Below are 26,598 nucleotides of genomic sequence, written 5' to 3'. Positions count from 1 at the left end.
CACACACACACACACACACACACACACACACACACACACACACACACACACACACACACACACAGAGTTTGTAGTCATGTCCTCATCCAATTGTTTTGTTTCATGCAGGGAGTTCCAGTTGTTCTTCTTCTCCATGAGCTGTCAAAGTTTGAAGGGGATTGGAGTATCCTCCCTGTGCTTCCTTAGTGAGTGCTAAACGCACATATGGAGATGATAAGCAAATAATCCAATAAGATAATTAAATTTAGCTTTATTGATTCCTACAGGGAAAGTAATTGCATAAAGTTATTGGCTTTGTGTGGATTTTTCCAGTCTCTCTGCCAATTATGGCCAGTCAGCATCCTGGTTTTTCTTCATAGAGGAGGAAACCAGCGTCGTACTGCCTGCTCTGCTGCAGGTCCTCCAAAGATATCAAGTCCAAGAGGTGAGATGCATGCACCATGACATGCAAACTGTATTATACAGCCTTCCTTGCTATATGAATGTCTTGATGGATGATTTACTACCATGCACAGACTATGAACAAGCAATGCCAAGAAAATAACTGAGCAACTTTCCTTTCATATTGCCCTGCCTACATTACCCCCTGTTTTGCAAAGGAATGGTTTTTGGGTAAGCGTCTCCAAGACAACGAGGCCTCCATTATCCACCACTATGCGTTCTCTGAAGACCCCAGTTCCTTTAGTTACCCTGATCCTGCAGCAGGCTGGGCTCTCAGCACACTGCTGCTCCAAAGGTGTGTGTACATGAATGTCTCATTGACATGTTTTTTTCCCTATCTTTATTTGACATAACATAAAAAAAAAAAAAAGGTTTGGTTTACGGCAGCGAGAATGCCTTCATATCATCAACTCAGATATCATCATCTCAAAGTAGCTAAGACTATTACAGGACATGGTGTTGGAAATGAAGACCCAGTCCACATTAAAATAAAATGAAAATTAATTAATCACATTTTTTTCTATGCTTGAACTCTAAACAGACAGTCCCTTAAATTGTATGTAGGCTTATAAAAGGTCCCATTTTCAGAAGTACCTTTTATCTAACAATGCATGTACATCAAAAAATAAATGATTAAAGAATGTATCACTACTAATTAGCATAGTTCAGCTTTTCACAGTCTGGGATTCATACTGTAACATTCGTTTGTTTGTTGTGTGTCAAGTTGTTAGCTGCTGATGTAGGCTACTAATGGCATACTTCCATAAAAAAAAACATAAGCATGGCAACATAATTCAATGTCAAAACAATTCATTTACTTATACATGCTCACGCTAATGAGTAAATGCCGTTTGTTTCCTACACACTGTACCTTAATAAGCATAGACTCAAAGCATAGATTCAAAATAATTTGAATGATGAAATGACACAAATTGATATTTAAGATTTATGTAGAACATGCACATTTTGATATATTTCATATTAAGATAAAGCAGGAGTCAAAGGGATTGCTGAACCAAACCAACGACTCAGGAGGACTTCCATAACTCCATTACTTACTAATGTACATTCTCATTTACAAGGTAGGAAAGTTCCCACTTCTATTCTGCTGTTTCTCTTCCTTCAACATTTCACTTCAACACTTTAATGTGTTTCAGACTCACAGAGCGGATCCAACACGAGCCCCCAAAGTCAGATTTTACCATTGACCTGAAACATGAGGTACTTTGAAAGAATTTCCAAGAGTTCATCAATCTGTGTGTCCTCTCCTGCCTTTCGCTATGTACAGTAAGGGATAATGTAGAGTCATTATTGCAAATAACAACCCTGACTGGGTGATGCAGGACCCCGACGTGAAGGATTACTATTGTTAAGACTCTGTTGGGGTTGAATTATACGTTGCGCCTCAACAACTGCTGTGATAATCAGTGTCGTCTTCCAGGCAGAGCTTTTTATGTCTGCAGCTTTTGGTTGCTCTAATTTTATATTATTAAAACTACGCTGAGAATGTGAATAATGTTAATAATTATTTTTCCATTATGATAAAATTTCACATTTTCTATAGAATGTTTTCAATTATTCCTATTATGAGAGTAAATTTAAAATCAAAACAAAGTTGACTTTTCTGGTGTCCAGACCAAGAAAACACATTAACTCTTAATGTTACTCCTCCTTGAGAGCAAGGTAATGATTTAATTAAAATGCATAGCGAGAGTCACAACCCTTGAGCCGTGTGTCCCCTTTGGAAATTCTTCAATGGCTTACGGGTAAAACAAAATAAAATATGTATCAGGTAAGAGTATGTGACTGAGTTATTAAGAGGTCCAGAGCTACCAGAAAACAAAAGATATTTACTGTTTGAGGACCCAAGTGAGCTCTTGTACTTATCCCTGCAAATCACTGTTTGGCTGTTCGGCTGTCTTCATGTCTGTTTCTGTTTTTCAAGATTGCATTGTATATTTGGGAGGAAGGAAATGGACCAAAACTGACAGCAGTTCCAGAGTTTTGTACAGAAAAAAGAGACAACTGTGCTACGACATTTGCATCCTACCTGCCCAACTGTGTATGTACAAATCTTATTTATTGATGTTTACATAACTATATCTGGTTGATGTTGGACTTTGCAACAGTGTGGCTATGGCCAAATTTCTGCCCAAAACATATTGTAAAGGAGCAGTAAAGAAGGGGAGAGGGTGGTGGTGGTGCTGGACCAGGAGTGGGTGTGGAAAATTCTGTCCCCCTGCCTGTATGTGCCATGGATGTATTAATGGATGTATTAAGAGAACTGGATACATTCCAATGAGAGTGTTCAAACGTGTGAACATTTGTGAGCATGCATTTGTAATATGGGTATGGGTGTCTGTTATTGCCATTTTATGTGGTATGGACAAGTTGAGTTTTAGAAATCACTACAGAGAGAATGTAAAATGTCACAACTCAAATGAGCATTACACATTTAGTATGTAAACACAGTTAACATTGTCATGACAGGTGTTAATATTCTGGATTGAAGAGGTAAATATCAAAAGGAGGACATTAAAGACATCTCTCCGGCTTGCTTTTAAGCTCCATCGCCTTCATAATTATAACTCAGCTGTCCAGCTTAGTTAAATGTGTGCACATGTTGCACGTGCCAAGGCCTATTGGACAGAATACAAGTAGGAAAGTCTTGTCACATTGCAAGGATGAATGAGCTTAGTCAGTCCGAAGGCTTAACAGAAACCAAGTCGACTGCTAACCGCACTAGAGTGTGGGATGAAGGAGCACAATGCTAGAAGCAAGGAGCTACAAAACAACCTACGTTAACAAGACAGGACTCTGAAGTCTTAATTTCTATACACCCAAAGTATAGAAGCAACATTTTTTCACCATGTAATGGACTTTGCACACCATTAAAAAAATGGTTTATGCATTTTTACAGTACAAAGTTAAGTAGACCTTATATTTGAAACATATACTCCTTGTTATGCCAGAATGTGTGGCCAGATCATATGTGGTTGTTCTGTTAGGACCATGTGTTGCCATCACGACTCATTTAAAGTCTACATTCCGTTGTCGCAGTGTTGTTGCACTGTTTGTGTTCACCTGTGCACTTTTTTTTCTTCAGTTTTATAGCTGAGCCATCACGTTTTTGAAACAAAGAGGGACATTTTTTGTATTTTGCTCTTTTCTAGGGAGATCCAGTGTCGAAGAATAACGTATTTGTTGCCGTGAAAACTTGCCAAAAATTCCACTCAGAGCGAGGTACCTGTTTGTTGCTCCCAACCCTTTTTGAAGGACAAAAGAGTTTCATTCATTATACAATATTAAATTATGCGGTGGTTGAAAAACCTATTAAGATCCTTTACTTAAGTAAAAGTATCAACATTAATGAACTAATTCATTTCTAATTAATTAATTAGATTATTTGTCATTTGTGATGAGTAAATGTCCTGCATTCAAAGTCCTGCTTAACTAAAAGTAAAGGAGTATTTTCATCAAAATTCACTTTTATTTCTAACGTTACTAATTTCTCGTTCTGCAGAAAAACTGGTACCTGTAACTGATCTAATAAATGTAGTGGAGTAAAAAGTAAAATGTTTCCCTGACTTGTAGTGAAGTTTTCAAGTGGAAGTACAGTTACTGTAGCATAACTTTTACTCAATTAGATTACTTGAGTAAATAAACAATTCTACCACTGATATTTTAAATGTGCAATTACTTTCTACCACTGTCTCATTAAGTGTAATATTACAAATTTTGTCAATTGTAAACGTGCAGTGAAGCAAATTTTTTGGAGTTCAGTAAATTTATTTGTAAATATCTCCGCTTACTAGCTTTTTGCAAACCAAACCTTCCCTAAACATTTGTAAACTCTTAGTTACACTTGATAGTTATTGAGGATTTGTGCTATACTTTTGTGCTAAAAGTTCCACTTGTTGTTGTCAAGATGCACTCCTTTAGTGTAAGTTTATCACAGAATGAATGGAAATGAAATGGAAATTACAGGACATAGCTGCAAAAGAGGTACTGAACTCTTTCAATTTGTCACTGCTTTTTTGTTTACTGACCCTTGCTTAACTGGTCATTCAGTCCTAGTTAACCTGTAAGGTAAAATCTACTTGTTTAAATTCACAACCTCATCTAGGCTGTCCACTGAAACTGCAGCAGTGTGTGTAATTATCCAAAACACTGACGTCTTTTAAGGTCAAACCTGACTTTTTAAAAGTGATTAGCAAAATCAAAAGTTGTTTGAATGAACATAGGATAACCTAGAGTTTTGAACATTTTAAAGATCAACATGCAGTGAGTAAGCACGTAGTTAATAAGTGTTCAAAGACTCAATGATAGTTTTAATTATGAGCTCTGTATGTGTCTCTAAGATTCAGTGTTTGTGGTTAATTTTTCTCTCCCCCACTTGGTATCTTTTTAATTCTCTCCCCTTTCTCCTCACAGTACCCATCGTGAAGGCAACCTGGGAGAAAGACGCTGGGTTTTTAGAGTATTACAGTGATGTTACTGATGCCTCCATACCCACAGTCAGTCTGGGAGTGCCCAACACTGACAGAGGTGAGCTGATCCAGGATATGTTATTATGTAATTATTGAGTGGATTGGCATAATGTTTTGTACATACATTTATGGTGCCCAGAAGAAGAATCCCACTGACTTTGGTTATCCACAGAGTTTTCATCTAGCCCCGTCATCAGGTCAAAAGTTTAATTTGTCCATTACATTGATTTTTTGACAAAATACATGAAAAAACTAATAAAACTGTATTTTGTGTTTAGGGCTAAATTAGCAAGTGTTAGTATGCTAACAAGCTAAACTTTGAGGGTTAACATGGTAAACGTTATACCTGCTTATGTTTATCATATCACATGGTTGGTAGAGATGACGAATCAGGACTAAATCCCCGTCGTAATTACAACTCGGAAGTTGATATGAAAGCTGTTTACAAGTCGGAAAATATTTATTCTGTTAACTTTGAGATGACAAGAACGCAGCATTAGCATTTTAGCATTATGGTTAGCATGTTTAAAGCCTCAAAGCCCCACTTTACCTAAGTACAGCCTCACACAACTGTTAGGCTGTAGACTCTTGAGATTTTCCATGTCCCCTCTTTTTTCCCTGTGCAATCACTACATCGTTAGCAGCTCAGAGATTGTCAAGTTCAAACTGAATTTCAATTGGTAGTTTAATCCCCACACTGCTACTACTATCCATTTTCTTCTGTTTTACTGTGTTTTATGCTTGAGGGGAGATTCTTGTTAAAGGGCAATAGAAGTCCGTTAGGCTCTTGAGGACTGTAACACTTTTAACTTCCTGTCCTCACACACTTTAAGGGCATCACAGATGGAGGAATTAGTGTATGAACAGGCAGATAAAAAGACTAGAGTCGAGTTAAATAATGGCAATACCCACAAAGTCATTCCTCTTCCCAGAGAAGAGGTAGTTAGATACAGTACGTCTTGAACTTTCTCATAATAGGTTCTAGAGCCAGAACCAATAACTCTAATAAGCAACTACAGAGGACAGACACGAATTTCATCTTTGTATGCTCAATGAATGTAGTTTTTTATTAGTGTTTGTGTGATGGAATGGTTGGAGCACATACTTCTTTTTCACATAAAAAAAATGAATTTATATTGAAAATGTGAACAAGTCTACTGGGTCAATATTTACATAAAGCAATGGTGTTGGAACACTCAACTGCAGACCCAAGCTTCTGCCTGATGATTTTAGCTTTCCTTGTTGTTTACTTACAATATCCCAAATGTTTAAACAATGTTCAAACTTAGAGAAATCTGTTATATTTTAATCAGCAACACAGAGCATGTCATTGGTCGCATGTCATTGGTTGCATGTCAATAGTGTCATATAACCTTTGACTCCTCTTACGTCCATCAAAACACAGAAAACAGCAGATGATATGTTACATAGATGAGTGTGAGTAGTTGTTTAGACTTGCAAAACGCTATATAAATGCAAACCATTTACATTAATCATGGGACCTGTTAAAAGTCCTAAGCAAAGGCCACATGATGAACACCTGAGGCAGGGGGGGGAAAGCAAATACCCCTGCCTGGACAGGAACCTTCCCCCTCAGGTGATCACTTGGCTTAAGTCGAGCCTATGGCTTCATTTAATAAAGTGTGGACACAGAGTGTAAATTGTAATTTCCCCATAGGGGATCAATAAACAAATTAAAAAATTAAAAAAATTAAAATAATTACATCTCAGGTCTGTAAATTGCATCCAAATCTCTTTCACTTGCTTCCCTTATACGCGTCTTAGTACACCCCACCAAAGAAGCATTGGAGAGAAGCGAGAAAATGTGTTTTAGAGATATGAGACGTCCTTTCCTCTGAAGCATCACAATTTGCGTCAGCTGTATGGGCTGAGTTAGCAACGGCTTTCAGTTGCACGGCTTCCGGGAAGGCTGCTCTTGTGTATTCTCGCTCCTCGGCGCAGGTATAAGTGCTTTGAGTCGGCCTTTACGAAGGAGGGCCAAAACAACTTTCAGTTCAAGCGTTGAGTGAGGAACTATCAAATTAGAGACTTGAGAAGCAGCCTATATATATGCTACCGTCCACCCTTTGCTAATTCAAGTTGCTGTTTTGCTCCAGCAGATTTGGTCACATTTTCTGAAGACCATAATACATTCATAAAACAACCAAATTCATGAATGTATTTTGTGACAAAGTACGTGCTCCATCATTCCATCACAGTAAAAGAGTTGTAGAAATAATTGGAAACTTAGGCTGTCATGACATGTCCTTTACAAGTGCATTAACCTTTTGACCACAGCTGTATTCTTGTGAGTGGTGCCTCTGATTACACTGTCTGCATCACTCCCTCAAATGTACTTTTCAGTCCATTCACACAGCAGAGAGAAAGGTACAATGTCAATGACACCTCCATTTCTTTCTCACATCCATTCTTATATTTCTCTCTCTGCTCTTGTTCACAGGCTGATGAAAGTATCACACTGCTTGTCATGTCCTCTGTACATTTTTTCTTTTTCTGTAATCCCCTACATCGAACATCTCATTTTTCTTTCACATCATTTTTTCATCATTCCTTCCTTTTCACTGTTATGTTTATAGACCGCTTCTAGCTACTTTTTCTTGATGTAAACACATTGTATGTTCTCTGTTTACAACAGTAAACGGCATCGGTACCTGTGTGCATTGTCTATTTGCCAGTATTTCAAAAAAATCGTATCTGGTCTATGTAGTACATACAGATCATTTTTTTGCAGTTTCAGAGTGAGTGAGGGTGTAGTTTGACCATGACCATGGATCAGAGCAATTTTAAAATATTGGCAGACAAATGAAAAACTGCCATAAATAATAACAGTGTTGCGTTTTTCACTCACACGTTATTACATAAAAAACCAGTTAGTTTAAATAAAATGAGGAAATTAATTTACAAGAAAGACCAGATGTGTCATATGCAGTGGACCTCTTCAGTTTGAGCACAAATCTACCTCATAAATACATTGATCTTAAGGGTCAAAGACAGCCAGTCGATAAACTTTCATGGGGTCTGATGAAGTCTTATGAGCCACAAACCAATACTGGCAACCCCTGCTTTACCTTTTTCACCCTATTTGTCCACATGTCGTCTCCCTGCAGGGCACTGTGGGAAGACATTTGCCATCTTAAGGCAATTCTTGAGCAAAGCTCTGCCAAAGGCTGATTGGCTACTCATTGTTGATGATGATACACTCATCAGGTAAGAAAAGAGAAGACATTCTGTTTTAACAGACCACTATGATTTTTAGGAATTTAAAGCATCAACAACAACAACATCCCAACCAAATGCGTTTTTGATTGAAGGTGCAGTGGTGACTTATTAAGACAGACACAACTGAGAATCCCTCAAGACTAAGTCTCTTTTGTATAGATATTGGATGTAGCTAGGACCTTGTTTTGTGTGTCTACATACAGTCTATACAATTTATGGTATGTGCTCCTTTTTGGGAAGAATGCGTGCATGCTCTTCACTTCCTGTTCCTCTGTTGATTATCGTCCATCTATAGTTTACCCAGGTTGCGGAGACTGCTGCGTTGCTATGACCCAAAGGAAGCAGTGAGTCTGGGGGAGAGATACGGCTACAGCTTGCTTCAGAACGGATACAGCTATACCACAGGAGGAGGAGGGTGAGGCTGCGGGGGTGAAGGTAGTGTGGTTGTGCTGCTGGTGTTAAGGTGTTCAGATAGAAAGTGAATGGACGAGCTGTACAGATGGTAGCTGTAAGTTATTAATGGGCACAACACCCTGTTTCTGTTTCTGTTCTGTTCTGTTCTTTCGGTCATGAACCAGCCTTCATGACCATAGGTGAGGGTAGGAACAAACACTGACCGGTAGATCCAGAGCTTTGCCTTCTGGCTCAGCTCCCTTTTTGTCCCAACGGTGCGATAAACGGAATGTAATACCGCACCCGCTGCTCCGATTATCCGACCAATCTCCCGCTCCATGGTCCCCTCACTCACGAACAAGACCCCAAGGTATCTAAACTCCTTCACTTGGGAAAAGGACTTATTCCCTACCTGAAGAAGGCACTCCATCGTTTTCCTGCTGAGAACCATGGCCTCAGATTTAGAGGTGCTGATCTTTATCCCAGCCGCTTCAGACTCGGCTGCGAACCAATCCAGTAAGTGCTGAAGTTCACAGGCCAATGATGCCATCAGGACCACATCATCTGCAAAAAGCAGCGATGAGATCCCCAGCCCACCGAACTGCAACCCCTCCCCGCCCCGACTACGCCTCGATATCCTGTCCATAAATATTACAAACAGGATGGGTGACAGAGCGCAGCCCTGGCGGAGGCCAACCCTCACCTGGATTGAGTCTGACTTACTGCCGAGAACCCGGAGAAAGCTCTTGCTTTGGTCATACAGAGATTGGATGGCCCTGAGAAGGGACCCCTCACCCCATACTCCTGCAGCACCAATACAAATACATATTTCCCACATTAGATCAATTTGTAACATTTTTGGCATTCGTTTTTTTGGGATTTTTCTTGTTGTTATTCTGTCTCTCACTGTTTAAATAAATCTACCAATAAAATGATTGACTGATCATTTCTTCGATAGTAGGCAAATTTACAAAATCAGCAGTGGATCAAATAATTAGTTTCTACCTGTCGCAAAACGTCATTGTAGCTGCTTTATGGCAAATACTTAATAATCCATTTATCGTCATTCATTAGTGCACCATATCATCAAATGGAAAAACATGTAATGCATCATACAGAATTTATTTTTTATTTAAAAAAACGAATCTAAAAATCAGAATTTTGCACATTTGACAAATCTAGTATTGTTGGAAATCTTGTTTTACAGTCATGACCAGAATTTAAAGCTGCTATGGATCAAACAATAGGGAAGCATCTTGGTGAGAAGGTAACAACTTTTTTTAATTAATGATTAATTGTTAGAAAATGGAAGAAGTTCAAGGTGATGGTCAATGGCTCTCTGTCGGGGCTCCATGCAAGATCTCACCTCTTTGGGGCATCAATGATCATGAGGAAGGTGAGAAAGGAGGATCCAGAGGAGGAATGGGAGAAGGTCATGTGGTCTGATTAAACAGAAATAGAGCTTTTTTGTCTAAACTCCACTTGCCGTGTTTGAAGGGAGAAGAAGGATGAGTACAACCCCAAGAACACCATCCCAACTGTGAAGCATGGAGGTGGAAACATCATTGTTTGGGGATGCTGTTCTCCAAAAGGGACAGGACAACTGCACCTTATTGAGGGGAGGATGGATAGGGCCATGTATCGAGAGGAACCTGGCCAACAACCTCCTTCCTTCAGTAATAGCATTGAAGATGGGTCGTGGCTGGGTCTTCTAGCATGACAACGACCCGAAACACACAGCCAGGGCAACTAAGGAGTGGCTCGGTAAGAAGCATCTCAAGGTCCTGGAGTGGTCTATCAAGTCTCCAGACCTGAACCCAATAGACAATCTTTGGAGGGAAAGTCCGTATTGCCCAGCGACAGCCCCAAAACCTGAAGGATCTGGAGAAGGTCTGCATGGAGGAGTGGGCCAAAATTCCTGCTGCAGTGGGTGCAAACGTATGATCTCTGGAATTGCAAACAAAGGTTTCTGTACCAAATATTAAGTTCTGCTTTTCTGATGTATCAAATTTTTGTCATGCCATAAAATGAAAATTAACTATTTAAAAATCATACACTGTGATTTGCTGGATTTTGGTTTTAGATTTTGTCTCTCACAGTTGAAGTGTACCTATGATAAAAACACAGACCTCTACATGCTTTGTAAGTGGGAAAACCTGCCAAATCAGCATTGTATCAAATATTTGTCATTTTGTGCAATTCATTCTCATTCTTATTTAAGTATCTGTATTCTGCGTGCAGGATGGTGCTCAGTCGGGTAGCGGTGTCCAAGCTAGTTTCCAGTGGGTGTCACTGCTACAGTGATGATGCTCCAGATGACATGGTGCTGGGCAGGTGTATCACTTCCCTGGGTGTTCCCATCACACACAGTCCACTGTTCCACCAGGTAGAGAACAATACACACACACACACACACACACACACACACACACACACACACACACACCCTTAATTCTTAATGTTCTTAACCCTCATGTTGACCTCGGGAACAATTTGACCTGTTTTCAGTGTATTTTATTTTATTTTTGTCACATGAAAATGGGCCCTCAAAATAAGTACTAAAAATATCAAAAAACTTTGGAAAAAACACAAAAAACATTTAAAAAAAACACCCACAACATTGAAAAAGTGACAGAAATGTAGGAAAAGCAATGATAATATTAAATAAAAGTGACCAAAATGGGTTTTCATGGTTGACGGGAAGACAACACAAGGGTTAATGTGATTGTGCGGTCCTAATATTTGCTTCTCAACCCTTGAATGACATACACTCAGTCACTTGATGATGTGTTGGTCACTACTTTTAGTTTACAACTAAAAATGTAACTGGGTACTAACATATCAGTGTTCAAATTGCACGTGATGTAAAGTAACCTAGAGAGGAAATTTTGGTCAGTGTACAGCAGGTCAGCTGAATTTGCAAAAATGTGAAAATGATCTTCAGGCATGCATATAATTTAACATTTGTGAAGAATATGGTTGTGCTTTAAGTGTGGTATTGACTAGTTACAGTCATGACCAAATACAGCAGATTTACTACCCAAATCTAAAACCAATATATACAGAGGGGGTATCAGCTGGGCTGTTACTTTTATAACAGTCAATATGACTGGTCAATGTATTGGTAATACCAACACATATATTATCACGAGTGTTGTAGTTTATTTGCGATTAAATGTAAATTAATCACGCATGTTTTTATCTGTTATAAATGTACTTTAAAGGGAATTTTGTTAAAATAAGTTTTCAATGCTCAAGAGGTATTTCAGACTGATAACTCCGGTGGTAACTCAGTTCACATTGACAGTGTATGCAAATACCTTTAGTCTTGTGGAGAGAACCATCTGGAAGGGCTTTGAAACTCAACTTTCCATTCAAAAGACCTTTTTCGTTATCCATTTCTGCTTAAGGAGAGGTTTACACAGAAAAACCACTTGTTCTTGATATTTTAGGCCCGACCGTATGACTACTCTGAGACTTTGGAGCAAGCCATCTCTTTCCACAAGCACTGGAACATAGATCCTGTGGTTGTCTACAAACACTGGCTGCAGGACACCCACCCACGAGATGAACTTTAGAAAGCCAGTGTGTATATTGTATGTTCACGGTAATGTAAACAAACATTCAATCCAAATTTGCTCAACAGCGTAGAGCAACAAGCAGCAACTACCACAGTGACTGTGATATCCAGAGAGACTTGGAAAACGTGCCCTGAAACGACTTGTTTAAGCGATCACAGATCATTTTCCACCCGACTCTGCAGCTCTACAGAGTGTCACTGCTGTCACTTTAGCCCCCAGACTAAATTTAATACACGAACCAAGATTTAATTTAATGAAGAAAGACCGATAATATATTTGATATCATGTCAACAGTGTGATCTGGTATGATCTGTGTTTTATTGCTGAAGAGACATGCATTGTTTTTTTGTTTTTTTTCTTCAATTAGCCAGGCAAGTTCCATCAAGGTTGGAAAACTCTACAAAGACCTGGTCATGACGGCAGCACAAAAACGTTTCACACAAAACAATGCAAAATCAGGCAACAGCTCAAATAAAATACAAAACAGGTTTCAAACTAACATGCTACATGTCAGTTAAGAATGGAGACAAACAAAGGAGTCATATACCATATAACTTACAATAGTCTTGATGATAATAACATTATGTGTAAATGTAAATGTAAATGTAATAATTACCACATGGAATATGATTAGGTGAATGAGTCGTTATGGGGTAATTTAACATTTTTGTAGATTTTTTTCTTTCAAATGTGATAAGCAGAACTGTGTGTTTGTGGCTTAGTCAGTGTGGATGGGTGTACAAGTAATTACAACCACAGATGGCAAGCCTGTGTCAAAATGTCATTTTGCAGCTGTTTTCATGAATATACAAATGTTTGTGCATGCTAGCTAAAAACCTGTTTTCATTTTTTAATAACTTTAAAAGAAAATAGCCATTGGATTTAACAAAACGTTTTTGTGAATGTTTTTTTTTTTTCCTCATTACAGACTATTATGTGCTTGAAGTGAGAATGACATGCTGTAGGACACAAACTCAAACACACGTACAGAGCAACAGAGAATTATGTCTTTCTTTCTCCACTTTTCTCTTATGAAAAATAACACTTATAGAAAATAACACAGAGACAGTTAATACTGCAGTGTAACGAATCACTACCTAATGGTAAACATAACGTTGTAGTTAACAAACGGATGCTGCTATTTTGGCCAAGATTCTTTCAAGAATGTTTGATCTTAAGAGACCATCATAGACTAATTAGATAAGTCTTATTTTATATGTGGGTAAAGGTGAGTCTTGTTCCATCTACAACTCTTCTATTCTCATTTCTTAAGTCTATCTCAGCACAGCTCCAAAAAAAACTGAAATAGTGTGTTTTTCAACTTTTGGTTATGATTGAAGATGTAAATAGAAAGCTTCAAGGTAATTTATTTGATCACCACATGGGGGAGACCACTTCTCGAAATTACATTTTCTTTTCTCTTCCTCAGTCTGTGTCTTTCATTTTCCAAACTTGCTGTTCTCATTGAGGCCAGAATCCCATAAGTAGTAGTAGTAGTAGTAGTGAAGTACCTTAGTATCATGTCACTGTGACATTAGTTACCATAGCAACAGGGACATTGACAGTCCATAGTGACTGTCCCGTTGTGATAGTTTCTCTTTGGGTGATGCTCTGCAGATTCATATCACCAGAGAATAATTGCTTGAATTGGTACCAGTGTTTTGTTTACATTGATATGATTTGTTACATCTGTTCTGTGTGCGGGAGATGAAATGCTTCAAAGTAAACTTAAACCAAGACAGGTTGATACCTTTTTTATCTGCTGTCCTTTGCGCTCCTAAACTGAAGTTGAATATTCCATTTTTAATTGCAGTTGCCTTAACTATAATATCAGCTGGAAGCTGAAGAGATATTGTACAGTTCTGGGCATATTTCATGTGTAAACGTCTCTACAAACTCCACAAAAAGGATCCCTCTGTTCTTCTTGCAGCTTTCATTCACAGACACATGCACACACACACACTGCCATCATCAAGGCATTGACACACACATTAGATGTTTTCATCTCTGCAGTTGACAAACACAACCTTTTAAAAGCTGTTGCTCGTGTTTCTCCGGGTAAATCAGCTGTCATTGCCATCAATTAACAGTAAATCAATCTGATTCGGTAAACACAGATGGTTCTTTAGTCAGCTTAAGGCCTTTAATAAATTATAAATAAGATTTATTCATGGTAAGATTAGTCTGTTGACTGTTACTGCATATGTTTTTCATTTTATTGGCCTGTCTGTTCCTAAGGGTCCTCCTTTCATTTGTTTCTTTAGCTTTCATTGCATTTCTGATTAAACATTTTTCTTAACTTTATAAAGAGAGAAGGAATAGATGCAGTTATACAAAGCTGTGCCCAGTGGTTGTAAAATATGTGTCTGGTATTTCCAGAATGTGTGTGGTGTTTTGTCTTCTAATAGTTCTTTACTTATTCTCAGTAAAAGAAATATGAAAAAAATAATAATCATATTTTGTACACCCACAAGGCAAAAGAAAAGAGGATTTGTTTCATGTTTTTAAGAGGGACCATCAGAGTCACTTATCTGGCCTAGTTTGGGAATAAAAGCGAGGAAGGTTTTGTTACCAACCCATTAAAATGATTAATTTAATGCTAAAACTGCTTCAAGGAGAAATGAGAACAAATGTGTCAAAGACGCTTTTTTTTTTTTTTTTACAGCTCTGATAACTTTGATGTATACTATAGGAATAGTTAATTGATTTCAAAGCACAAATGTATCCCGTCTAAGATGTTAACCCACTGCCTGACTGGTATCAGTCAACCACTTACTACCCATATAACTGTTATGACAAGGCACAGCTACTGACTGACTATTTTATTTATTCATCAATATTTTTTTTTAAACAAACTGGTGTTTTTTCTAGCACCATCCGAGATGGCAGCATTTTAGTTTTTTTTTAGTATATGTTTGGCTCATGATTTAATTCTCCTCATGAGTGTGTTATATGTGCAGCCCACATTATATCTGTTCCTCTCATGCTGGGAGTTACAAACAGATTAGCCCAGTTAGAGCTTCCTTGTGCCGGTCTTGCCAGTTAAATAATAATGAATGAGCGTGTCAATTGCTCTCTTCAGGTAATGTGTGTATTATGATGGGTGGAAAGTGGTGGAAGCTAAAGACTTGTACACTAAACAAATCACCGGGTCAGATTTTCTTCGAAGTCTCTAACTGGCTTTGTTTTCTTTAGCAAGTGAAACACCCACTCAGTTGGATTGAGGTGTCTTGAGTTGGCCAATTATAGTTGAACTGAATTTTTTCTTCCTTCTGCTACAGCATCTGGTAATGATATGGCCCATGTTCTCCTTAAAGTTAACAATTAGATACCAAATGGGAGACATTTATATTTAATTTTGCAAATGTTTAATTTTTGTCAAAAGCAGTCTTCCAATTTTTGTCAATCAAACTTCCTGCCCCTCCAGCTGCCCAGACAGAAAGGAATATTTCGGATTATTTTCAATTCTAGTGTGCTGGAGTAAGACATGGATTTCCCCATTTTAGGGGCAAGGTAGTTTTCAAGGTAATTTTGCCGGATTTCACTTATTTGGGCCGGATATCAGTTGCCTTGGGCTTCCTTTGTGTTGACATTTTAAACTCTGGTCAATTGTTGCGGACTTTGGTTAACTGCTCCTCAGATCTCTGCAGGGTAGATCCAGACAGCTAGCTAGACTATCTATCCAATCTGAGTTTACTGTTGCACAACTAAAACAACTTTTTAACACACGCATGTTCTGCCAAAACAAATTCCTTCCAGAGTCTTTTTTGCAGACGCCCATGACAATTGTGATCGGTTTGAAGAAATGCCAATAAACCAGGGCACGTTTTTCTCCCAAATTTCGATATACTGTGTAGACTCCCCAGACCCTCCTTAGCAGCGTTGTGGAGGAAGGTTTGGCAATGCGAGACTAGGGGCAAGGCCACTTAGCCTGTCGTACAAAGGCACAAGGTCCAAATGCAAGGGCATGGGCATTAAATAAAACAACAATTTTAAGTCTACATAAATAATTAACTTTTACTTTTAACTTTATTTTTATTACATTATACAACTCGGTGGGGATAGATTTTACAAATTACAAACATTTCTACAAACTCTTCTCAGAAGTTCACTAAGTGGCAGATTTGTGGTATTGACACATCAGGTCATCTTTGTCAATTTCACAGGTTGTAGTATTGAACTTGAACTTGATCAAGAGCTTGATTTGCTCTTGATCAAGTTGAGCCATTTAACCAATACATTCACCAGTTCAGAGTCATTTCTTGGAAAGGAAAGCTGCCTTTAGATCAGTAAGCCCGGACAGTAGCAAAGCACATTTCTAAGTTAACACAGCACTCATCAGTCAATGTCGGAGTCCCATCTGAAATATTTCAGTCTCGCTGAATCTAATTCATCTGCTCTCTTTGGCTGACCTGCATGAAGACGAGCCGCCTCTAGCAGCCTTCTTGGCACTTTCCTCTAAAACTGCGGCCAATGAGGGCTCCAATGGCATTCAAATATGTCTCTAAGGCAAAGGAGACAGGAGCATGTTAATGCCATCCAGATGGAGCTGTTTAGTCCAAGAGATAAATAAACAGATTAAAACAAAAAAGATAGCAGCCTGGGGGTTGCCCACAGACCTGAATTTGGACTTGCTGATTGGTCTAATTAAAGCAATTGTGAGCTGCTAAATCACAGAAGGATAGATTGCACCATCAAGGCTTTTACATTTGACGAGATTTTACATGAAACACCACGTTCCACATTGTCCTCAAGTGTGATTTAATGGAAATAGGCCTGCAAGTGTGTTCAGACAGACAATGCTGCACTCCAGTTGTCACTTGCTGCAAAGTAATAATAATAGTAACAGTAATAATAATAATAATAATAATAATAAGAAGAAGAAGAATAACAATAACAATAACTTTTATTTATGTAGCAACTTTCAAGGAAACCCAAGGACACTTAACAAGATTAGAGTTTGTAGACTGTGGTAAACAGGTGGTGATTCAGTAGTTTAAAAAAAAAAAGATGTCCGTGGGTTGTAGCATTTCAGATATCTGCAGGGAGGGTGTTCCAGAGGGATGTGGCACTAAAGGTTCTGTCTTTGAAGGTACAGTGTTTGGTGTGGGGAAAGGAGAGCAGGCCAGCGTCTGAGGATTGTAGGTTTTGGGGTGTGGTGAATGGATGGAGGAGATCGGAGAGGTAGAGGAGGGGATTTTATATGTGATGCAAGACTTAATTGGGAGGCAGTGAAGGTGGATGAGGGTTGGGATGATGTGCTGCCAGGTCTTGGTGTGGGTGAGGAGCCTGGCGGTAGAGTTTTGGTCATACTGTAGCCTCTCTAGGATTTTGCTTGGGACCCCACCCCAGACAGGACTCCATTGCAGTAGTCCAAACGGGACGTTATGAAAGCATAAATAAGGGTTTCTGCCATGGAGTCGGAGAGTGATGGCCTGGGTCTGGAGAGTTTTTTTTAGATGAAAAAAGGCTGATTTGGGGATGGATATGATGTGAGTATGGAAAGAGGGTGGAGTCCAGTATTGCACCAAGTTTGCGGACCTCATAGGATGGGCAGCAGCGCCTTGCGAGCCACAACCAAGAGCTCTGTTTTATTACTGTTCAGTTCATGTAGGTTGGTTGACATCCGGGCATACATGACAACCTGTATCTAATACAACCTTTGCAACAAGGCGGCCTGTTCAAACTGCCCCTCACCCATGCTTTTGCTCTATGTTGCTGCTGTTCTGCTCATTTACCACTCAGCTGTAAAAATATTGCAAACCACTGGGTTACTGTTCACCATGTATAAGCGATGTAAACTGCCAAAAGTTGTTTAATGAGGCTCTGTGGAGGAATAAAATCATGTTCCTGCCAACTGAAGGGGATCTTTGCTAAGTATTTGCATTTGGCAAGGTGATTCTGTTGGCTTGCTGCTAAATGCTGCTCTTAGGCTGCCGATCATCTCTCTTTGTGGAGTTTTTGCATTGCTTATTGTGCTTGTTTTAGCTGAGCTTATTTGTTTTTTCCTTGTGCAATATGATGCTTTTAATAAAAGGTAGATTAATAGTATTAGTACATATTTCCTCGCAGGTTGTTGTCATTGTTTTGTGGGTCCTATTGGCCCATTAGAAATCAGGTGTTAAGCAGGTGGGTTATGTTGTGCGCTCACATCATCTCCACACACTCCAATGTTTAGCTGAGCACTGTTACCTACACAGAAAAAGAGGAAAACTTTGCTTCCTAAACAGGTTCAAGGAACAGCAGAAGGGATTAGTTTAATGAACTGCTCGCTTTGTGGTCAAACCTAGGTACAGAACACTACCCGTGCAGCATGTTGCCCTCTGAGTGCTAAGCTTAAAATGCTGTTGCACCTGAGCAAATTTTGTGCGAAGTTTATTCGAATATTTCCTCTCAAATCATTGGTTTATGTGACACCATGCTTTATTTACCATTCTTTATAGTATTTTAAATCTAAACTTCACTATGGTTTATGCTGATCCACAGTTATATCCTAACTGTAAGCCAACTGTAAGCTTATTTCCATGTACTGATCATGGTCTTTACCATCTTTGTTGGGAGTCGCACATGCACAGTATCTGGGTAAGGACTACTAGCCAGTCAGAAACAGAATAGGGTGGGCTCTGACAAGCAAGCTAGTGTGACACAAACAAACTTCTTTCGGCAAGTCTGAGCCGGAAATACATGCAGATCAACCCGACATGCTTTGATTCCTAGACCGGAGCAAGTCCTTTCAGTGTGGTAAGTTATTTAAATGTTAACAAATTAATCTTTTATATGTAACATTTTAATTCTGCGCTGTCTTTATTTACTTTAATGAAAATCCAAACAAACAAAAGGAGTTCTGGATACAGTAGCAAAAGATTGCACAGACTAAATACACAAGTAAACGAATGTTAACAAGGGACAGGTGACACAAGAGCTGGGAAACTGGTGAAAGACATCAGACACTCACAAAAGGCGTGAAAACCAAAAGACAGGAAGTAAAACAAGACGACACATAAGAGAACAGAGAGAGTACAAAATATGAAACCAATTAAACACATAAACTTGACACTGGACAAAATGTGACATGGACCATATTAGAGCTTTTTGGAGCAGTTGGTGAACAGTGTTTTCTGTTGGAGATGGTAAGTCCCTTTGGAGTGCACTTTGGCCTGTTTTACCTTGTACACCTATTACATGCACAAAAAGACATATAACACAATAAAGGAAAACGGAACAGCTTAAAATCCTAATATGAGCACTTCAACATGCTGCAATAAAAGCCTCCACTCGTTTGGAACCTGGCTGCAGTGATTTAGAGTATTTGGAAAGTCAGGCATGGAAATTAGGCGGTAATGCCAGCTTCCAAGCAGCGTTGCTGTTCATCCCAAAGCCGTTGGATGCAGTTGGGGCTCTGTACAGGCCAGTCAGGTTCCTTTCACACTAAACTGATAAAACCATTTCTTTATGGACCTGCGTTGTACACAAGGACAATATCTTGAATACGTGTTTAAAAAATCAGTGCATGCTGTGGTATTAGGATTTTCCTTAACTAAACGTGGCTGGGTTGGATCAGGAACACATGTACTGAGAGGTTTATGCCTTGACGCAATGGTCCAAATTTTAAATCCGACCTGTGACGATTGCCTGCATGTCTTTCCATTCTCTCTCCCCTTTCTCACAGCTGTCCTGTCAAAAATAAAAGGCGGAAAAGCCCCAAAAATAATCTTTAAATAAATAACTAAACGACATAAGCAAAAACCATCAAGTAGAAGCCCAGACCAAATATTATGTATGTCTTATATTAATGTAATTTTGTTTGCATGATCTTTTCTCTGACTAAATGCAACAGTTGGTTTGTTGGCTATAGTCTGGCGTCTTCTCCTGTTGGAGTCCACTCCCCACTGCTGTAACATTTGTATCAGTGGGTACGGTTGTGATTTATAGAGATAGAATTATGGCTGCACTGCAGATTTGTGACTTTATGAAGTCCGACATGCTTGCTGTTTTATAGCATCCTAACAACTAGATGAATACATTGATGGCTGTTTTGTTCAGTAGACTTTGTGTTGATTACGTGGCTGAAGGGCCATGAATCTTAAAAGGCTTGACGTTTACGTTAAACTGTAACTCTTTTGAGCATAACCGAGGAAAAAAACTGAGTGAGAATGAAGGGAGGAGAACATATTGAATGGATTAATAAAAAATGGCAGCACCACACTTTGAAGATGGAAAAAGTATGCTAATTGGCATGAAAGAAGCAGGTACTGACAAAAAGGTGCTAGGCAGAAGGAAAAGTGTTTGTGTGTGTATGTGTGTGTGTGTGTGTGTGTGTGTGTGTGTGTGTGTGTGTGTGTGTGTGTGTGTGTGTGCGTGTGTGTGTGAGTGTGTGTGAGTGTGAGAAAAGAGCAGAGGGAGTGATGAACAGGCAGGACAAATAGGATCAGGATGTTCTTACTGCTTCACTTAGAAATATCAGGAGCTCAGATAATCATGTCCGATCTAATGACCCTTATTCAGTTCAGTGCTTCGCTCTGTCCAAAAGCACAATTTGGAGGGTGTTAAATTTAATGTTTACCGCATAAGAGCATACTATTTTAGTGACCAACTGATTATCCAGTCCCCCCAATATGCCTAATTTGCATTGCCAGCTTTGTAGTTAAAGTCAATAAACCTAAATTGTGTTTATTGTGTGTTTATATAGATAACATTCATGCAGGTTGTTAGTGCTAATGTTTTAGCTGTTTGCTGTAAATTAAGCTATTTCATGGCAACAGTCTGGGTTAGTTATTACAAGAGTCTGGGTTACAAAATGTTACAACCTACTCCAAGCAAAATCTTGGATGTATTGAAGATTTTTTCTTTACATTGTCTTGGAAAAGAAAGACAGGCAGAGGGGTGCCTCTCAACACATACACACATCAATATTATGTTAAAAAGTCATTTAAGTGTTGATTAAAAGTTTCAATGTCAAGATTCTGTCATTATCCTAATTTCATGACGTAACATTTAACCCCAGGGTATGGTACAACTAACCCGAACTATGGGGTAAATTCTAACATCTTACTCCTTGTGTTTGGGAGTAAACTATACAGTTTCTGTTTTGGTTGCAGAGATAACCGCTTCACCATTTAATAGCAGACACACTGGCTTAACAGAGCTCCAAGGGTTAAGCAGGTAAAGCAGACAGAAATGTCACAAATGGTACAACTATCCTTAGTCTCCCCTTATTAATAATTGAATTAGTTATAATTTTATTCAGTGCGTAACATAATGTTGGCAAGCTAAACTAACTAGGTTCCACTTTTGGAGTAGAATAAAAAGTTAACAGCCATACTGTAGGTCCTTCCAAATGTTTCATGTTGTCATGGAACAGATGTCTCCTAAATCACTGATGGCACAGAATCAACGCTTTCTGGGTTTGCTGAACAAGGGAAAGAAAAGTCCAGATTTAATCACAATTAAGGAAGATACTTAATTACATTTCAACTTTAATTCCAAAGCAGCTTTAATAAGCTTTATCAACAGATTTAAAGACCAAAAACAGACAAAGCAAGACAGGATAAACAATATTTGTAGAGAAAGAGGTACGTGTGTGAGGAGGCGGTGATTGAAGCTGGCTCAGCTCCACTAACCTGCCGTGGAGTTTCATTATTACAACATCTGACCTGTGCGCTCCACATTTCCTATTCAGGATTTTCCCCCTACCACTCTTCCCCTTGTTGTTTGTCAATGCCTCCTGCCCTACAAACAGAATGATCTTCACAGTTGTGTTGATTAACAAAAGCTATTATCATGTTCCTGCAACACAGAGAAATAGAGAAAAATAGATCTCATAAAAGCTCACCCAGGATGTAGACATATTTTCAGATAGAGAGAGAGAGTTTGCTGGGAGGCCACAAGTTTGATCTGTCTAGTCATGTAGCATAAAATAGCGTCACATGGACTCAGGTTAAGCATTGTAATATATTTTGATACACTGGTGTTATACATACAGTTCATGTATGTAGCATCTTGCAGTTCAGACTTCGTGATGCAGGACGATGAGATGTCTTTATGTTGGTTGCCCACTAGAGTCGAATTAACCTTCAGCCACTGCTATCTTTTTAAGAAGCGTGACAATGGTATTCATGCTCTATTCTCACACACACACACACACACACACACACGCACACACACACACACACACACACACTCACTCACTCACTCACTCACTCACTCACTCACTTTGACCTTAGCATTGTGTCTTGAGTTAATTTGTGCGGCGGGGGCTGTGATCTAATAATGACTTTTTGGTAAATTTGACATTAAGAGTTGCTGAATGTGGATCGATATTCCTAGGGTTGTTAAACAAAAGTAGACCATCATTTCTCCACTGACCATAACCCCACAAGACTAGAATGCTAGAAAGCTATTTTGCATTCTCACTTCAAGGGGCCATGACTCTTTTTTTGTTTCCATCTGAAAATCAACTCTCAAAACTGATCATTCCACCTACTTCTACTCCTACTGGGCCTACATTCATCTGCGTAGGAATTTGATCCTAACAGATCCTATAGTGAGGTACATTTGGTCTAAAAAAGAGCAAAGGAGTTAATTAACTTTCTCAGCCTTGAAAAGTAATTCTATTTCCATCATGATTTGGAGGAGCTGCACCGCTTTCTTGCTCTGTTAGGACTGTCGAGGCACAGGTCGTACCTGTAAAATGTGTTGTTTGGTCTAGGGAGATTTAATTATCACTAAGCCTCAAGGCTGTATAGTATCGGCTACAAACAGACCACAACATACCCTGAATTCCTCAGTTGCCACTCAACAATCTGAAACGCTTGTGTGCTGAACTGACTGTACACCATCACTCCAGCCATTCCTCGGTTTTTTGGCTGGTTGGGCCAGCCCACTGCAATACGAAATTGTCTTCCCATAAAAAATGCCTACCTAACCTAAACCTAACCAAGTAGTTTTTTTGCCTAGACCTAAACAAACTGTAACCATTTTAGAAGTGTTTCAAACCACAACCGTAACATTCTCTGGTTTAGATATGTTGATAGAAAATGGTCATGCAGGTCGTATTTCCTGCTTCTACTAGGGGTTTTATCAGGTTTTATTATTACTATTTGAGGGTAGGAAAATAACAACCTGTATTGTCATATCTTTTGGTGGACTTGTTGTCTAGTATGATGTTGTCCTCTTTATCGTTTAAAGATTACTCCATTGATTTAGTATTGCACTCCTCTAACATTGTTGGACTCACAGTTGACAGTTCAAAAGTCAAAAGTCTACCGCCTATATTACCTTAAATGCAACTTGATCAGTGACAGTTCAGTAGGATATTTTGGTGTATTATGCTCGGAGTGGCTAATGTTGCCTGGAGTTGAGAGAAAAGCCTTAATCCAATGGTTTTTTTTGCATATATAAGACCTGTAAATACACTTTGATCTATGAAATCATTAGAGTTCTCTTTTAACTTTCGTTCATTTAGTTTATTTAGGTTCACAAACAAAGACAGAATCTAAACCAAAAGACTTTGGATGAGGATATTAATTCACTGTCCAGCACTATTCGTCAATATCTCTACTCTCCTGTGGGGTCTGCCCTCAGACTGACTCATACATACTAACAGGCTAACACCTGCTCTCTTGAGGCTTGGCAACTGTTCAAAAAGAACAGATGTCGATCTGTGGTTGGGACAGGACAGCACTGCAGAAGTCAGAAAAGTTTCTTTAAGTTTGTGACTGAGTTTGTCTGGGATGAACTTGCTCCAAAGACAGAAAACATGCTTGAAGTTCCTGTGGTTTACGTTTGGTTCCAAAAAACACAGCTGTGATTTGAGTCCTTCACAAATTATACTGTGTTTTATCACAGATAAAACAATCTCATAGGGTTGGGTCATCGTCCATCACCGATGATTGACAATCATCAACCAATGACATCGGTTCAAATGATGGTAGTAGTAGTAATTCCACTGTGATGTTTCACTGTGGGCATCGTCATATGCCAATAGGGTAGACATCGCCCAATCTAAACACTATTATTAACTTATTTCCTCTAAATGAGACTTTAAAAAGACTTTGCCAGTGTTAATAGTCTGCGTGCTATAATGGTTCCAAGTATACTAAGAACACAATCTAAGTAAATCATTAAATGTGAACAAACAGTCCAGGAACGATTCACACTCAATAAGCCTGGACGTTTTTAATATACAAAACGACGAAGATACAGACCTATAGAGCTGCGACTGAAAGTTTTTTAAATTATCGATTAATCTGTCAATTAGATATGAATTTTGTATATGAAATATCAGAAATAGTGAAAAATGCCTGTTATGATTTCCCAAACCCAAGGTGACATCTTCAAATGTTTTTTTCTGTTTTACCAAAAGTCAAAAAACAGACATTCACATCTTATTTGAATAGCTGGAACCAGCAAATGTTTGAAGTTAATGGCTTAAATAAGAAAATGTAACAACTAAAATGATTCTCGCTGATTATAAGCTCAATATTCAGTACTAACTCTCCAACTCAGACTTTTAAAGAACTTTTGCTTCTCTTTTATGAGAAATTGTTAAAATTCAAGTGTGATAAAAATATATTTTTCGTAAACATAGGAAGTTACTAACTGAAGCAGAAGGAGGGTACTCCAAAGAATTGAATTACACTTAATCTCAGAATAACCTCTGGCATGCATTGAACACTGTGTTGACAGGTTGCCACTGCAGATGCACAGAGGCATAAGTGTGCTGCATGTTACATTTTAAATGGGACCAGAAGTTTTAGTCCTATTGCATTAATAAATCATGATATGGGGTGCCCAGATAGCTCAGTTGGTAGAGCGGCGTCCATATGTAGAGGTTTACTCCTCGGCGCAGCGGGTCCAGGTTTGACTCTGGTCTGTGGCCCTTTTGCTGCATGTCATCCCCCCCCCCCCCTTTGATGACTTAATCTGTCCTGTCAAATAATGGCCCAAAATACCCCAAAAACATATTGAAAAAATAAATTATTCATGATGTGATGTGAATGAAAGAGAACCATGAGTTCCTGATAAAATGCTAGTCTATTTCAAAGACAAATCTACAGTATCTGTCTCTGTTTCCCTCCCACCTCTTTCTACTGTCTCACTTTTTTTTTGTCTCACAGCTATTTTCCAAATTTAGTATGATAATGCATCCAACTGCATGTGCAAAAACCTGGGTAAAGATAAAATGGTATTTAATGGGAATGATAAGTTAGGTTTTGTTTATGAACCACATTACAGTCACAGTTGTTGCTGGTGCTGCACTTGGCAGAGGTAATTGCTTTATTGCAGGGCTTATTGCTGCGTGTTCTCTTAGTCACATTAAATGTTTTTGAATTATCTGAAAGTGAGTCTTGAGCCAAAATATATCCCACACAACAGATTTTCTAAGGAAGCAGAAACAGCTGTTGTCAGAGTTGGATTAAATGGATAGACTCTATGCAGACTAGACTTCAAAGGGCCCGAGAGAAAGCCACTCTTTTTTCCTCTTTATTTTTCTTTTTCTTTCACTTTGCTGCACCCTGCATCTCGAAAACATGATAGCCTATCGCTGCTTCCAACACACGGACATAGTCTCCACTGACCCGGAAATACTTCCCCCCCACACATTGGTGCTAACGTTGAGGGTTATATTATATATAAAGTTTTAGATTGTTTTATCATTAAATATAATTCTTGCAATAGCCTCAGTAAGGCTAAATGACAACAACATAAGGCTACTATTTCAAAATCAATCAACAGGTGTTTTTTGATTGTTTGAGATATGACTGGCCTTCTTTTTATTATGGTCCATCATCTCCTTGCCTCTTCTACTGCAATGGCTAAATGGCACCCATCTGGAGAATTAGTGCCATAAATTGGTTACGTTACTGCATAACAATGTAAAATAAATGGCTATGAATAGCTGATTCATTTATCTGCCACAGTGGCACCATCCTGCGGAGGTATCAAGAATGTCAAATTAAGAATCCACACATACTGACTTCCGTACTAAACACCTGGGAACGGCCTGGTAAGCCTGCAGTTGTTTTCTTTGTCATTTTCTTTTTCTTTTACAGCTATGATTGGCTGCTCCATCTTTATTTGGGTTCCCAGGTAGAATGTATAAATGGGGCCTTTCATTTTCTTCAACAACCTCAATTTTTAAGGCAAATCACAACATGGAAAGAAAGGGCTCTTAAACGAGTTAATTCAACTGGCTGAAAAATAGTATTTGTTAGCTTTTGCTTTACGATGAAATGAATGTTATGATAAGTGTTAATGGTCTGAGGGAACCCTTGTATATACCTGTGTATGTAGTCAAGCTAATAAACAACAGATATGTACCATATTTAATAAGACAAACTAAACTTTAAAAATTTAAATATTCTGCAACAAACGTGTCTTAATCAAACTTTATTGTCTTTCTTTGGACAAATTAAGTGACCAGGAGGATACACAATGACCCTCAGAGCTCT

At 38.7% G+C, this 26,598-nt stretch overlaps 1 protein-coding gene and 1 long non-coding RNA gene across 2 annotated transcripts in view; one reads left to right on the top strand and one right to left on the bottom strand.

The window, feature by feature from the left end:
• b3glctb (beta 3-glucosyltransferase b) overlaps positions 1-13,970 on the top strand; it is an 18,675-nt gene extending 4,705 nt beyond the window's left edge. The window contains exons 5-15 of the mRNA XM_034890922.1: positions 109-185; positions 313-424; positions 600-736; positions 1,599-1,662; positions 2,387-2,503; positions 3,615-3,684; positions 4,876-4,989; positions 8,060-8,159; positions 8,467-8,586; positions 10,806-10,950; positions 12,017-13,970. Of these exons, the coding sequence (XP_034746813.1) occupies positions 109-185; positions 313-424; positions 600-736; positions 1,599-1,662; positions 2,387-2,503; positions 3,615-3,684; positions 4,876-4,989; positions 8,060-8,159; positions 8,467-8,586; positions 10,806-10,950; positions 12,017-12,142 (1,182 nt within the window). The 3' untranslated portion in view covers positions 12,143-13,970. The remainder of the gene's footprint in view (positions 1-108; positions 186-312; positions 425-599; positions 737-1,598; positions 1,663-2,386; positions 2,504-3,614; positions 3,685-4,875; positions 4,990-8,059; positions 8,160-8,466; positions 8,587-10,805; positions 10,951-12,016) is intronic.
• On the bottom strand, positions 6,793-26,598 carry LOC117956078. Its single transcript, XR_004659175.1, has 3 exons — positions 26,587-26,598; positions 16,474-16,479; positions 6,793-6,883 (listed from the first exon to the last, which is right to left on the bottom strand). It is a non-coding gene; the product is annotated as an uncharacterized LOC117956078 (long non-coding RNA).

The sequence above is a fragment of the Etheostoma cragini genome, chromosome 13, assembly GCF_013103735.1.
Source record: "Etheostoma cragini isolate CJK2018 chromosome 13, CSU_Ecrag_1.0, whole genome shotgun sequence".
Taxonomy (NCBI): domain Eukaryota; kingdom Metazoa; phylum Chordata; class Actinopteri; order Perciformes; family Percidae; genus Etheostoma; species Etheostoma cragini.
This window is presented reverse-complemented; position numbering and strand designations above follow the sequence as displayed.